Genomic DNA, 15,340 nt, shown 5'->3' on the forward strand with positions numbered 1-15,340 from the left:
ATAATTTCAACTTCACAATATCATTGTCCACATCTTTTTTATTTTGTATATCGCATAATTCCATGAATGTGTTAAGATGGGACGCGTCATCCTCACTAGGAGTACCGAAAAATTGATCTTTCATACAAGGATTCAAAAAAGGAGCATTAATATCACAAGACTCCGCACTAGTGGCGGGAGGAGCAATCGGAGTGCTAATAAAATCATTGTTGTTGGTATTAGAGAAATCACACAACTTGGTGTTCTCTTGAGTCATCGTGACTATGCAACAAGATTGCACTCGAAAACAGATCCGACGAGAAAACGGCGAATGAAAAAGAGGGCGAATAAAACGGCAAATTTTGTGAAGTGGGGGAGAGGAAAACGGGAGGCAAATGGCAAATAATATAAATTGCAAGGAGATGAGATTTGTGATTAGGAACTTGGTGGATGTTGATGATGTCTCCCCCGGCAACGGCACCAGAAATTCCTTTTGATGCGGCTTGAACTACGTCGGTATTTCCCCAAAGAGGAAGGGATGATGCAGCACAAGTACGGTAGGTATTTCCCTCAGTGATGAGACCAAGGTTATCGAACCAGTAGGAGAACCACGCAACACCACGTAAATAGCTCCTGCACACAAAGAACAAATACTTGCAACCCGACGTAAGAGAGGGGTTGTCAATCCCTCACGGGTAAAAAGATAGGTAAAATTGTAGTAGATTGGATAAATAGATCTCGCGGGAACGCGAGATAAAATAAATAAATAAAAATTGCAGCAAGGTATTTTTGTGTTTTTGGATTACTAGATCTGAAAATAAAAGCAAATAAAAATAGATCGCGAAGTCAAATATAATAAAGAAGAGACCCGGGGGCCGTAGATTTCACTAGTGGCTTCTCTCGAGAAAAATAGCATATGGTGGGTAAACAAATTACTCTTGGGCAATTGATAGAACTTCAAATAATCGTGACGATATCCAAGCAATGATCATTATATAGGCATCACGTCCAAGATTAGTACACCGATTCCTGCCTGCATCTACTACTATTACTCCACACATCGACCGCTATCCAGCATGCATCTATTGTATTAAGTTCATGGAGAAACGGAGTAATGCAATAAGAACGATGACATGATGTAGACAAGATCTATTTATGTAGAAATAGACCCCATCTTGTTATCCTTAATAGCAACAATACATACGTGTCGGTTCCTGTTCTGTCAGTGGGAAAAAGCACCGTAAGATCGAACCCATCACAAAGCACCTCTTCCCATGGCAAGAAAAATCGATCTAGTTGGCCTAACTAAACCAAAGATTTGAAGAAGAAATACGAGGCTATAAGTAATCATGCATATAAGAGATCAAAAGACTCAAATAACTTTCATGGATAAAAACATAGATCTGGTCATAAACTCAAAGTTCATCGGATCCCAACAAATATGCCGCAAAAAGAGTTACATCAGATAGATCTCCAAGAGACCATTGTATTGAGAATCAAAAGAGAGAAAGGAAGCCATCTAGCTACTAACTACGGACTCGTAGGTCTACAATGAACTACTCACGCATCATCGGAGAGGCACCAATGAGGAAGATGAACCCCTCCGTGATGGTGTCTAGATTGGATCTGTGGTTTCTGGAAGTTGTGGCGGCTGGAATTGATTTTCGTCGACTCCCCTAGGGTTTCGGGAATATTGGGGTATTTATAGAGCAAAGAGGCGGTGCAGGAGGCGGTCGAGGTGGGCACAACCCACCTGGGCGCCCCCCTCGGGTACTTTCTTGGCAAATCTTGTGTCTTCTGGTCCAGAAAAAATCACCAAAAAGTTTTGTTGCATTTGGGCTCCGTTTGGTATTGATTTCCTGCCAAGTAAAAACAAGCAAAAAAACAACAACTGGCACTGGGCACTATGTCAATAGGTTAGTCCCAAAAATGATATAAAGTTGCTATAAAATGATTGGAAAACATCCAAGAATAATAATATAATAGCATGGAATGATAAAAAATTATAGATACGTTGGAGACGTATCAGATCACACAAAAACTGTAGGGGTAAATATTGGATTGTCTCCCAACAAGCGATTTTCTTTAATGCCTTTGTAGCTAGGCATGATGGTTTTAATGATGCTCGCATAAAAGTAAAGGAAACATAAAGGGGACATCATGAAACATACATCAACACATTTAAGCCTAATCCACTGCCTATGGATAGGGATTTTATAAGCAAACAATTTATTGGAATAACAATCAACTAGCATAGGAAGGCAAAGCAAGTGTAACTTTGAAACTTTCAACATGAAGAGAGGAATCTTGATGTTGTTGAAATATATATAAGCATATCTTCCCCTCTCATAATAACTTCCGGTAGCATAATGAATAAATTCAACAATATAACTATCACATAAAGCATTCTTTTCATGATCCACAAGCATGTAATTTTTATTGCTCTCCACATAAGCAAGTTTCTTCTCATCAATAGTGGTGGGAGCAAATTCAATGAAATAACTATCATGTGATACTTGATTGGCATGATCCAAGTAAAATTTAAAATCATGATGACAAGTTTCATGGTTATCATTATTCTTTATAGCATACATGTCATCGCCATAATCATCATAGATAGCAACGTTGTTGTCATAATCAATTGAAACCTCTTCCAAAATAGTGGAATCAACTTTAAATAAAGGCATGACCTCTCCAAATCCACTTTCATAATTATTATATTAAGATTCAACACTCTCCAAAATAGTGGGATCATTACTACCTAGAGTTGAAACTCTTCCAAGCCCACTTTCATCATTGTAATCATCATAAATAGGAGGCATGATATCATCATAATAAATTTGCTCATCAAAAGTAGGGGGACTAAAAAGATCATCTTTATCAAACGTAGCATCCCCAAGCTTATGGATTGGCATATCATTAGCATCATGGATATTCAAAGAATTCATACTAATATCATTGCAATCTTGCTTATCATTCAAATATTTTATGTCATACATTTTATTGAATTCTTCTTCTAACACTCTTGCTCAATTTCTCTATCCTTCATTTTCAAGAATGACTTTATAAAGACAAGCAATGTGGCACAACTACACTTCTAGTTTTTTTATATAATTTTTTTATAAACCAAACTACCGAATAAACAAGGAACTAAAATATTCAATTGCAAGATCTAAAGATATACCTTCAAGCACTCACCTCCCCAGCAACGGCGCCAGAAATAGTTTGATGTCTACTACGGTACTTTTTCTTGTAGGCCTGGTTGGGCCTCCAAGACCAGAGTTTTGTAGGATGACAACAAACTTCCCTCAAGTGTATGACCTAAGGTTTATCAATCCGTGGGAGGTGTAGGATGAAGATGATCTCTATGAAACAACCCTGCAATCAAATACAAGAAATCTCTTGTGTCCCCAACACACCCAATACAGTTTTTCAATTGTATAGGTGCACAAGTTTGGCGAAGAGATGGTGATACAAGTGTAGTATGGATAGTAGATATAGGTTTTTGTAATCTGAAATAATAATAAAATCAAGGTAGCAAGTAGCAAATAGCGAGCAAATTGGTACATCAATGCTTACAAACAAGGCCTAGGGTTCACACTTTCAGTAGTGCAATCTCACAACAATGCTAACATAATTGAATCATATAACAATCCCTCATTGTGTGATAAAGAATCACTCCAAAGTTCTTATCAATAGCGGAAAACATAAGATGAAATTGTTGTAGGTAGCGAACAACCTCAAAGTTATCTTTCAGATGAATCTATTGAGCCATCCCTATAAGTGTCACAAACAGCCCTAGAGTTCGTACTGCAATAACGCCATATGATATGCATCAATCAACTCTAATATCACCTAGATACTCTGATGTCACCACAAGTATCCGTGAGTCAATTATTCGATATGCCTCAACAATTTCTGATTCATAATATTCAATCCAACACAAATACTTCAAATATTACCCCAACATTTCTATTGGAGAAAGTAGGATGAAAACGTGTATCAACCTATGTGCCAAGATTACCCAATGTCAAAACGGAAAACCGCAAGTTGATTACCGAAACATACATCAAGTGACTCAATAGAATACCCCATTGTCACCATGGGTATCCGCATGCAAGACATACATCAAGTGATCTCAAATCCAATATTCATTCCAACATAACGAAACCTCAAAGAGCAAGACTCAATTCATCACAACAAAGATAGATAGGGAAGAACACCATATGATTCCACTACATTAACAAAGCTCATGGCACATCATGATTGTGCCAAATCAGGAACAAAAGAGGGAGAGAGAGAGAGAGATCAAACACATTGCTACTGGTACATACCCTCAGACCCGAGGGTGAACTACTCCCTCCTCGTCATGGAGACCACTGGGATGATGAAGATGGCCTCCGGTGATGATTTACCCCTCCGACAGGGTGCCGGAGAAGGCCTCCATTTGGGGTCTCTTCAGAACAGAGGCTTGCGGTGGCGGAGTCTAAGTTGCAGGTTTATTTCTGGGGGTTTCTCTATTTATAAGAATTTTCAGCGTTGATTTCACGCCAAAAGGACTTACGAGAGGCCCACAAGGCAACAAACCCCTCCATACCCCTAGGGCGCATGTGATTGCCTTGTCACCGGCTCGTGGGTCTTCTGGTCCTCCCAAGAAGCTTTGAGGTCTCTTATGTTCCAAAAAAATTGTCAAAAAGTTTCGTCGCGTTTGGACTTTGTTTGGTAAGGATTTTCTGGAAAACCAAAAATAAGCAGATAAAATCAACTAGCACTTGGCACTAGTTTAATATGTTAGTCCATGAAAATCATATAAAAGTGCACCAACCATATAAAATTATTGCAAACATGGCATGAATACTTCATATTTTTTGACAATGTACTGTGGGGCTTTTTTATTGCATTAGAAAACGAATATACAGGTTCTAACAACTAAGACAGAAGTATCCTAATAAGGAAAAGAAAACTACCTGTACATATGCCCTATAGGCAAGAAAGCAACGAAACATATACAACATATACAAAGCCAATTATGGCAAAAAGGAGATCCAAGCCAAGAGTTTAGCCCTATATTTACACTTTATCCTGTGAGACAGCACAGTTATGTCATGTAAAAAATTCCTCCTCCAAGCAGCAAAGGTAGGTCTTTCATTTATGAATTATTTTTTTGCATTCCTGAGGGACCAGATATTCCAAGCAGCTGCAAAGACTACTTCAGAAAATAAAGGTTGTCCAAAATCCTCCTTAGCCTCCAGGACCATTTGTGACCATGATCCATTTGATTGCATAAGCCAGGAGATTCCCAGATAATTCCATATTCTCTGGCTAAAGTTGCATGTAAAGAACAAATGGGCCATGTCCTCATGAACCAACAAAGAACAAAGGATACATGTATCATCCTCAACATGCCAATGCCTTCTTTGCATCATATCTCGGGTGTTGAGCCTGTCCATCAGCAGTAACCAACCAAACACTTTAAACTTTAAAGTGCAGGCAGATCTCCAAATCCATTTCAAAACTAGCTCCACCAGAATACCTTCAAAATTCATTCTGTAGTATGACTTTGCACTGTATCCACCATTTTTTGTTGGCCAAGACCAAGCGTCTGGCAATTCTGGGTGAAGAGATAATCCAGAAATGAGTGTTGACAAATCATTAAACTCAGTGTAAGCCTAGGTGGACAAAGGTAGGTGAAAAAATGATGTTTGTTCCTCACAAAGAACAAACTCTTTGACGAAAACCTTATCATCCATCACATATGAAAATAGCCTGGGGAATCTGACCATGGGGTGGATGATCCATGTAAATTCCAAGCATCAGACCAGAACAACACAGAAGAGCCATTTAATATGCACAGTTGCTCTAGCAAGATATTTATCTGAGAGCTTAAAGGCATCCTTCCACCAGAAAGAGCCACAAAGGATTGTGCCATGAGGAACCACATTAAAATAATAGGTGTCCCAGATGAGAGTCACCCAAGGGATATCACCGCTATTATAAAATTTATGGAGATGCTTGGTAAGCAGGGCCTCATTCTGTATTTGTAGGTTGATGACTCCCAAACCCCCTCTGTCTTTTGGTCTACAAACTAAATCCCAGACAGCAAGGGATTGTCTAGGAGTGTCAGTGTTGCCCCTCCACAGACATTGTCTCTCAATTCTCTCAATTTGCTTGAGAATGCTAGGTAGTATAGATAGTGAGCATAAGAAAAAAATTGGCATTGATGCTATGACAGACTGCAATAGTTGTAGTCTGCATCCTTGATTGAGGAATCTTGAAGATGTTGAAAGTCTCCTCTCAATTCTGTGTACCATAGGCATGAGGTCTTGGTTTGTTGGTTTGGTGGTTCCCACATGCAGTCCCAGATATGTAAAAGGCAGTGATCCAACTTGGCATCCAAGGAGACTAGCCAGCCTAGAAGCTTCATCAGTTTCAATATTGAGGGGGATCATGCAGGATTTAGCAAAATTAACCTTCAAACCAGTGGATTTGGAGAAGGTTGAAAGCATATCCTTCAGAGCAAGTAGCTGATCATCAATGGCTGGTAAGATGATGAGAGTGTCATCAGCATACTGTACCATAGGGTACTCATCAATGTTGGTGGGTATAGGAAGGGAAAGGACAACTCTGGCCAGCATATCATTGATGACAGACTGAAGAAGATCAACGGCAAGAACAAAAAGCAGAGGGGAGAAAGGGTCTCCCTGCCTAACACCCTACTTACACTTGAAGGGCACACCAGGAACACCATTGAGCATAATAGAAGATGAACCAGAAGAAAGGATCATCTTAACCCACTTAATCCATCTAGCATCAAAACCCTTGTGTTCAAGAATCTGAATAATGGCCTCATGCTCAACTGTATCAAAAGCCTTTGAAAAGTCCAATTTCAAAAGCACAATAGGTCTTTTAGAAGCTTTACACCGATGGATGTATTCAAAGGACCAAGTCAGGCAATCTTGTATAGATCTACATTTCAGAAAACCATACTGAATGGCATGAATGCATTTTAGAATTACATCCTAGAGTCTATTAGCCAACAACTTTGTGAGGAACTTTAGACATGTGTTGGTTAGGGAGATGGGCCTGTAGTCCCCAATCATCTCAGGAGATAACTTCTTTGGGATCAAGGTGATGAGAGATGTATTAATACATTCCAGGTCCAGCTTTCCTTCATAAAAATCTATCACCAAAGCCAAAAAGTCTGGTTTAAGAATGTGCCAACACTTCTTCAGGAATAAACCAATAAAGCCATCTAGGCCAGGTGCCCTATCAGGGGGCATTTGCTTAATAACAGCCTCAATTTCCTCATCAGAGAAAGGTTTTGACAACACATGCAAACCATCTATTTTCTTAAGGAGCTGGTGTAGATTGTATCCCATTTGGATTCCATCTGAGCAAACCATTCTGCCTTTGAACTCCTGCCAGAAAGCAGCTGCCATTTGATGATGGTCTATGATTATATCCCCATTTTCAAGCTTAATGCTAGCAATAGAATTCCTCCTAAATCTCTTAGTGGCCATTGCATGGAAAAATTTAGTATTGTCCTCACCAATCTTGATATTTCTGATGGTGCACCTTTGCTTCCAATAAATGAACTATAGCCTGAGTACCTCTTCAAGATGCAACTTGATGATCTTCGTGAAATTAAACTCAGGTCTATATAAGGGTCTTTGTTCTTTCAGAGCATCAAAAGTAAATATAATTCTGTTATGTTCAGCAATAATTGCCTTCACTTTGGACATATTAGTGTGCCATCTCTTCAAAACATATCTCATATTTTTAAATTTAGCAGAAATAGTACCAGCAGAAGTATTTTTCTTAGTGTGCACATTCGAAGCAGAAGAGACACACTCTAAGAACCCAGGTAATCTAGCCCAATAGTTCTCAAATATGAAAATTTTGGCCTTGGGTATTGCAGTCCCTATGGAAGCCACACAAGGTGTGTGATCAGAAGCAATTTTAGCCAAAGGGAAAACCATAGTATTAGGGTAAGCTGATGTCCAAGCAGTGGTTGTCAAGAACCAATCAATTTGCTCCAAAAGAGGTTGCTCCTGCATGTTTGACCACGTATACTGTTGACCTTTGATGGGCAGCTCAATTAGGCCCAAGTGACCAATCATCTCATTGAATAGCATAATATCATTTATATTACCACCAGGGAGATTTTTGTTGTCAATATATCTCATGAAATTAAAATCCCCCAGAAGGAGCCAGAGATCATCGGTGGGGATAACCAAATCATATAACAACTGAATAAAATCGTCTCTCGGTGGTCCACGACATGGCCCATAAACGTTAACCGAAGTCCACTAATCAGAATTGAAGACAGATGTGAAGTTGACCATGATGCCAAAATCTTTCATTTATGCCAAAGAACCACAAAGATGGGAGGAGTTCCATGCCATGAGGATCCCTCCAGAAGCACCATCCGAGGGAACATAAACGAAGTAGTCAAACCTACGCGGACAGAACTTTCTAAGCAATCGTTGATCAATATAAGATAGCTTAGTTTCCTGAAGGCAAACCGTAGAGCAGGCAGATTCATCAATTTTTTCACGAACAGCGCGTATCAGTAAATTATAGATACATTGAAGATGTATCAGTAAGAGGGATAACGGCAGCAGCAGCAGCAGGGGATGATGAAGGCCTCAAGGACACCGACTACTACCCCAATTCCGAGGAGGATAGAATCCTTGGCCCCGATGAATTTGACGTTTTTTAGGAGCCCCTTGAGCCACCTTAGCTCGAGACCTACCGAAAGTGATTGGCCAGTACAACCAAGAGCATCAAGTAGAAGACCCAACAGCTGAAGTCCGAGCAGGACCAGTTGAATGATAGATGGGTCGAACTCCTCAAGGTCGAGTAGGATCTTGAGAGCAAGCTTGTGAAGAACGGGGCCAACAAATTCTACCCTTGGAGAAATTTACTCCTAGAGTTAGACGAGGAGGTAGACGGCAGCGTGCTATCAAAGCACGGTTGGGCTGAGAAACGTGACCGCCCTCCTCAGGGCCGAGATGGCCAACTGGCGGATACAAGGACCCTCCCAAAGTCTTTCAACTCCGTGCAGGAATAAACCCACCACAACCGCCTCATAAAAATGACTTACGAGGCAATCTGCAAGCCGCTCCATCATGGTAGATTTATAAATCCAGAGAGCGGCCACCTGCTGGACAGGAAGGGTACCTTGCTTGTCTAGCCAAGAATGGTGACCTGCGTGATTATACACGCAACCGAACCTTGAAAACATCCAATGTTTGTCATTGTAGCTAGCGTCCGAGGAGCTGCCTATCCTCTGTGCTTCACCTACGAGGTTATAGAACACGAGTTCCCGAAAAGGTTTAAACCCATCAACATCGAACAACACGACGGAACCACAGACCTCGCTGTGTGGATTGAGGATTTCCTCATGCATTATGACATGGCCTGTGGTGATGAGCTTCACGCCATCAAATATTTACCCTTGAAACTCAAGGGATCAGCTCGGCATTGGCTTAACAGTCTGCCCGAGAACTCGATCGGCAGCTGGGAGGAGCTCGAGGATGCATTCCGAGCAAACTTTCAGGGCACTTATGTCCGGCCCTCGGACGCCGATGACCTTGGTCGTATCATACAGAAGTCGAGGGAGTCAGCTAGCAAATTTTGGAATCGGTTCTCGGTGAAGAAAAGACAAATAGTGGACTTACCGGTTGTCGAGGCGATTGTTGCCTTTAAGCATAATATCCGCGATGAATTGCTCGCTAGAGAGCTCGGACAGGAAAAGCCTCGGACAATGGCCGTGGTGACACATTTACCTGATTCTGCGTAGGAGAGGACACCTAGTTAGTTCGAAAGAGCACCCGTCATGGCGATCCAGGCAACTCTGAAGTGCGCGATGGGAACGAAAATCCTCGACGGAATAAGAATAATAAGCGCCGCAATAGTGGGAGCAGCATCGACGCTGAGGACGCCACGGTCAATGCCGGCTTCAGTAGCCAGCATGGTGGCAACAAAAGGAAACCCTTTCAAGGGAATAGGGACGGTCCATCAACCTTGGACAAAATCCTTGATAAACAATGTGCCATTCACGGCACGCCCGATAAGCCCGCTACCCATACCAACCAGAATTGCTGGGTTATCAAGTAAGCGACAAGATAGCGGCCGAGAACCAAGGAAAGGGCCAGTCTCGTAACAAGGACGGCGACCAGCCGGAGGCCAGTAATGATGGCCAAAAAAATCCCTCTCGAGCTCAAAGATGTGAATATGATATACGTCACCCACATAACCAAATAGGATAGGAAGCGCGCACTCCGTGAAGTGTACGCCGTGGAGCCAGCCGCGCCAAAATATAACCCATGGTCGAAATCCCGATCATATTCGACCGAAGAGACCACCCGACAAGCATCTTTCATGGAGGCACGGCCGCGTTGGTACTCGATTCCATAGTGGACGGTTTTCATCTGACCCGAGTCCTTATGGATGGCGATAGCAGCCTCAACCTGATATATGCAGACACAGTCAAGAAAATGAATATTAACCCAACACGGGTCAAACCCAGTAGTACTACCTTTAAGGGTATCATACCGGGAATTGAAGCACATTGCTCGGGGAGGGGGTGATCTTAAACGTAGTTTTTGGCACACCCAAAAAAATTCGGAGCGAGGAATTAATCTTCAATATCGTCCCCTTCCGGAGTGGTTATCACGCCGTCCTCAGACAAACCGCCTTCGCGCGATTACACCATGTCCCGCATTATGCTTATGTAAAGCTGAAGATGTCGGGGCCCAATGGTGTCATCACAATCAATGGCAACACGAAACACACTCTCTGAACAGAAGAGCAGACCGTGGCCTTCGCGACCGAGGTGCAAGCCGCTGAGGAGGCATCAAAGGCTCGGGCTGCATCAAACAGCCACGATCATATGAAGCACCCAAAGGGCATGAACAATTCCTCGGGGCAAGCATTTGGTGGCCCTAAATAGGGATACACGCTCCACTTCCCCCGTTACATGATCGAGGCCAACGTTCCTCAGATACATAACTTCGTGTTGAAAATTCCATGGGGGAAGCGAAGCACAAAACACCGGAGATGCCTCGTCGGATAAACCGATGCATATCTCGATATCCTCAGAACGAAGCATTAAGCTCACTATTCCAAACTTATGGGCAACAAAGTCAATATGTATGCCTATGATTCTCCCATGCCGTAAGGGCACGAGCTCTAAGTATAGTCAATAACGGTGTCCTGGATTAGGGTGTGCTCACCACGTCAGCCTGCCGTTCATGGGCCGGGCAGAGGACCCACTGACTATTGAAGAGTGGGTCATGCATGCCACGGTCCTCGGCGTACTCAAGATGGAATCCTCTGAAGACTTGGCGTATACTTCAAGGCATATTTAAATGATCAGCATGTTTGTCCCTAGTTGTAACTGACATACTTGTAACCCTAAATACCCCCGGTGGCTATATAAGCCGAGGGGTTTTAGTCCGTAGGGGCAAATTAGATACAATCATATGACCTCGAGGTAGATCATCCTGTACTTTGTACTCCATCCACAAAATATAAACACGAGCATGACTAGAGTATTACCTCCTCGAGAGGGCTCGAACCTGGGTAACATTATGTCCTTTTCTCTCGTGTTACCATCTAGCCAAGACCACCAGCTCGGGACCCCCTATTCGAGATCCGCCGGTTTTAGCACCGGTAGAGGGTACTTGACTGTGAAGGGATTCTTAGGTGGACAACGACATCGTCCAAGGCACGTGGGTAGGGTCAGCGGACGTCCGAGGATGCCTAGGCAGCAGTCGGAGGTACAACGGCGACGGCGGATGAGGGTGCGGATGAAAGGAAGGGGAGGCACGGCTGGAGTACGAGAAAAGGGGACCGGGAGGGGGATTTGAGTAGGCCGGGGGTGTCGAAGTCCTACGTGCCTGGTGTCCGGACGCCCGCAACAACACCCCCCTCCCCCCAGCTTGCTTCCGGTTTGCAGGAAAGCGGACTTCCGGACCGACCGAGTACTGCGTTCGATGGCAAAACACGTCCGAATAGCTCTGTCCGGACGGATGCATGCGATTTGAGGGTCGGCGTTGAAGATGCCCTCAAAGACCATGAATAACAATTTTAAAAACTCTCATTTACATGCTGATTTCCGAACGACCAAAACTCCGGTTACTTGATAGCAAAGGTACAGTAAGCTATTCCAAGAGTAAGTTGAAAAAAAAGTTATTCCAAGATTTCTGAAATTTCCATATACTTTGTTTCATGCATTCAGGCATACTCTTTTTGTTAAATACCCAAAATATAATATGTTTATATAGGCTAAATACGTTGCAAAGAGGAAATTGCCCTTTTTCAGTTTCATCTGACAGCTTTGGCCTTTTGGAGTTCAGAGCAGGGAATCCTTCCAACGAAACTTTTTGTTTTGCCAGTTGCCACTGTATTCATTCGTACGTTAGAGGCAAACCGGTTCTTTCCTAATCGAGAGAGTGGAACGGTCGAGAGAGCTCCTGCCAACCGCCAGGAATAGATCCAGCAGAGGATTCTTGTTAGCCAGTCAAGTCAAGGTAAAAGTTAGCAGAATCTACTTGTCCAAAAACATGTCAAACAAAGGACAAAGGTTAGAATCCTAACGCAGTGTATACCCTGTGATTCAGCTGTTCAACTGAAAAGCCTGCAGGGCCTGCACCAACAAGGGCGCTAGGGGTTCTCCCACACTACTAATTCTGGCTTTTCAAGGACCAGCAGAAAGGTCAAGAACACAGCATAAACAAATGAAGTCCAAGTCAATGCATCGGTATATGCATATCCTGGTTTACCCTTTCTTGGGCCTGTCAACACGGGAAGAAATTTCCAACTACTACAAGTCAACAATGTTTTATCTCCAATTGGAGTTTTCTGTATGCCTGTATGTTTCCAAGCAGGGTATGGACATGGCCGATTGTCCCAATCCTGGAGAAGAAACTACACAAGTGTAGCGAATTAATGATACCAAAAAGCAACAGTTGCATCCACCTTACAGTGCAATCAGCTAGGACACCCCAATTTCACTTTAACCTCCTGCTTTGAAGTGCACAAATCACATCATGAGGAACAAGCACAATGAGGAGAAGGAGAAATATACATGTATTTGTGCATATGAGAATGGTGTGGTCAAGCACAAGGATGAGCACAACACGTCTGTGGCGCCTCCGAATGTGACAGCCAAAACTGTATGCGCTTGCAAAGTTGCAAGTCTGCACTAGACAGAAGGGTCTACATTCCCATCCCGGTTATTCAAAGGATATTGCTTCAAGCCTACAAAATGTGATCCAGTGAAGCAATGGCTCTTATACGCGAGTGCTTCGAAGGAACAGCAAAACGCAAAACCATTGATACAACATCGGTAGCCTTTTCTCTAAAATAACACCGGTAGCTTGAAAGAAGAAACGCTGCAAAAATCAACATTTCGGTTAGAACTTTCAGATTATGCTATCCATCAAACTTGCAATGCAATGCACACATACCCTTTAACAATTCAGGAACCTGTGACCATGCTATGTATTCTTCGTTTAGGTTAGATACACAAACTTAGATGAGACAGCAGTAACAAGTAGCAGCTGCATCACCATGTATAGAACTGATCTCTAATTCATAGTATACAACTTATTGAGACATCGGATAATGAAATTTTGCATTTCAGCATTTGTGCATCTTAAAACTTTGAGATAACACAATTCATGATGCTTGCTACATATGATGGTCTGCATTTCAGCACTTGCAATAGCCATACAGATTTGAAATGGTGAAGCGGTGGCAACCACCGGCAGCATGTGTGTCAAATACTTTCTCTTCATTCCTTCGATTACCCTTTTCCAATTAATGAAACAACAACAGCAGCAAATTACTCTCGAAATACCACAGAGAAAGATAAGGAAAAGCTCAGATTTCCTTGCTCACAGCTTACATGACTGAATTATTCACATATCGAATCAAAGTGGTAAGAAGAAAAAAAAGAAGAAGGAAAAAAAGTAAGAAAAAAAGTGGCAAGAATTATCCATTTCTAGCAAAGAGAGAACACCACAAGATCATCGGAAGACGGACCAGAGCAGAGCGGAGCGGGGGCAAGCGCTTTTCTCGTTCCTTTCCCCAGTTCCCCCTCCCACGAATCCTTGCTATTCTCGTCGCCGTCGAGCTAGAGGCGGAGCAGCGTGTCGTAGCGGCAGGTCATCTGATCGGCCTCGGCGGCCGCGGCGTCAAGGGCCCCGTCCTGCGGGGGCGGCATGTTCAGATCGAAGGGCAGCGGGGAGCGGGAGGCGGCCGCGTCGTCCCCATCCTCGCAGAGGAGGACGGAGGACGAGGAGCCGCAGTAGCTGCGGCAGTCCTCCTCCCCCTCCTCGGCCGTGCCAGCTCGGGCGGCGCTGCGGGCCCTGGCGGGGGCGCGGGGCCCGCCGCCGCTCCAGGACTCGACGGTGCTGCTGTGGCTGGACGTGACGGTCGCGGCGGCGGCCGCCGCGGGGGGAGGGGGAGGCCGCGGCGGCGGCTGCGTGGCGGAGGAAGGCGGGAAGTTGGTGCGGGCGGTGGGCCCGCGGAGGGATCGGGCGGCGGAGTCGTAGGCGCGGGCGGCGTCCTCGGCGCAGTCGAAGGTGCCGAGCCAGATCGGCGTCTTCTTGGCCGGGTCCCGGATCTCGGCGGCGTAGCGGCCCGAGGGGCGCTTCCGCACGCCGCGGTACCGGATCTCCGGCGACTGCTGCGACGGCTGCGGCTGGGGCTGCGGCGGCCTCGCCTTGCGCATCGCGGCCGGCCTAGGGTTTGGTCACAGTGGCGTGCGTGCTTCTTTCCCTTCTTCCCCTTGGTGGTCTTTTGTTTGGGCTCCCTCGGCCCCCTGGCCTGCCTCTGCCTCTGCCTGGGTGGGGAAGCGGAAGGGGGAGGGAGGGGATGGACGCCTGCTTTGGTTTCTCCTCCTCCTCACGCGCGCCCCGGCTCGGCTCGGCTGCCCGGTGCTGTGCAGCGCTGCTGGTCTGGTGGTGGTCGCTACGCCTACGCTACTCGCTGGAGTACGTGCGACTGCTACCGATCCGGCTCTGTTCCACCACTACGATTGCGGTCTGGTCTGGTTTGGTTGGGTCTGGGTGGCGTGCCTTTTTCTTTCTATTAAAATCCGGGCGACGCCTGGATTTGGGGTCGGCGTCCCTTCCTGCCCCTGTTTCTTTCTGCTTGGGCGCGTCGCGTTGCTCTAATTTCTACGGCACACAGGCAGCCGGCTGGATACGACCCGCCCGTCCCGTCCCCGGGGTATATTCGGGGTTAGTGGAGAGTAATTTTGGGGCGGCACGCTTAGGCGGCGATATTCTGGTGGATCGCTTGTAGAGACCCGAGCGCATTGCGTGTGTTCTGCCCTGACAAGCAA

The 15,340-nt window shown here is 44.7% G+C and overlaps 1 protein-coding gene across 1 annotated transcript; it reads right to left on the reverse strand.

Moving 5' to 3' along the window:
• Positions 1 to 13,861: 13,861 nt before the first annotated feature.
• LOC109783787 (ethylene-responsive transcription factor 3) lies at positions 13,862 to 15,017 on the reverse strand. The gene has a single exon (XM_020342385.4). It carries the CDS (start codon positions 14,723 to 14,725, stop codon positions 14,126 to 14,128), a length of 600 nt encoding a protein of 199 aa, XP_020197974.1. The 5' UTR covers positions 14,726 to 15,017; the 3' UTR covers positions 13,862 to 14,125.
• Positions 15,018 to 15,340: the final 323 nt, after the last annotated feature.

The sequence above is a fragment of the Aegilops tauschii genome, chromosome 7 (assembly GCF_002575655.3).
Source record: "Aegilops tauschii subsp. strangulata cultivar AL8/78 chromosome 7, Aet v6.0, whole genome shotgun sequence".
NCBI lineage: Eukaryota > Viridiplantae > Streptophyta > Magnoliopsida > Poales > Poaceae > Aegilops > Aegilops tauschii.

Coding starts and splice junctions, on each gene's coding strand:
- LOC109783787 (XM_020342385.4), bottom strand. CDS start 14,725: ATGCGCAAGGCGAGGCCGCCGCAGCCCCAGCCGCAGCCGTCGCAGCAG.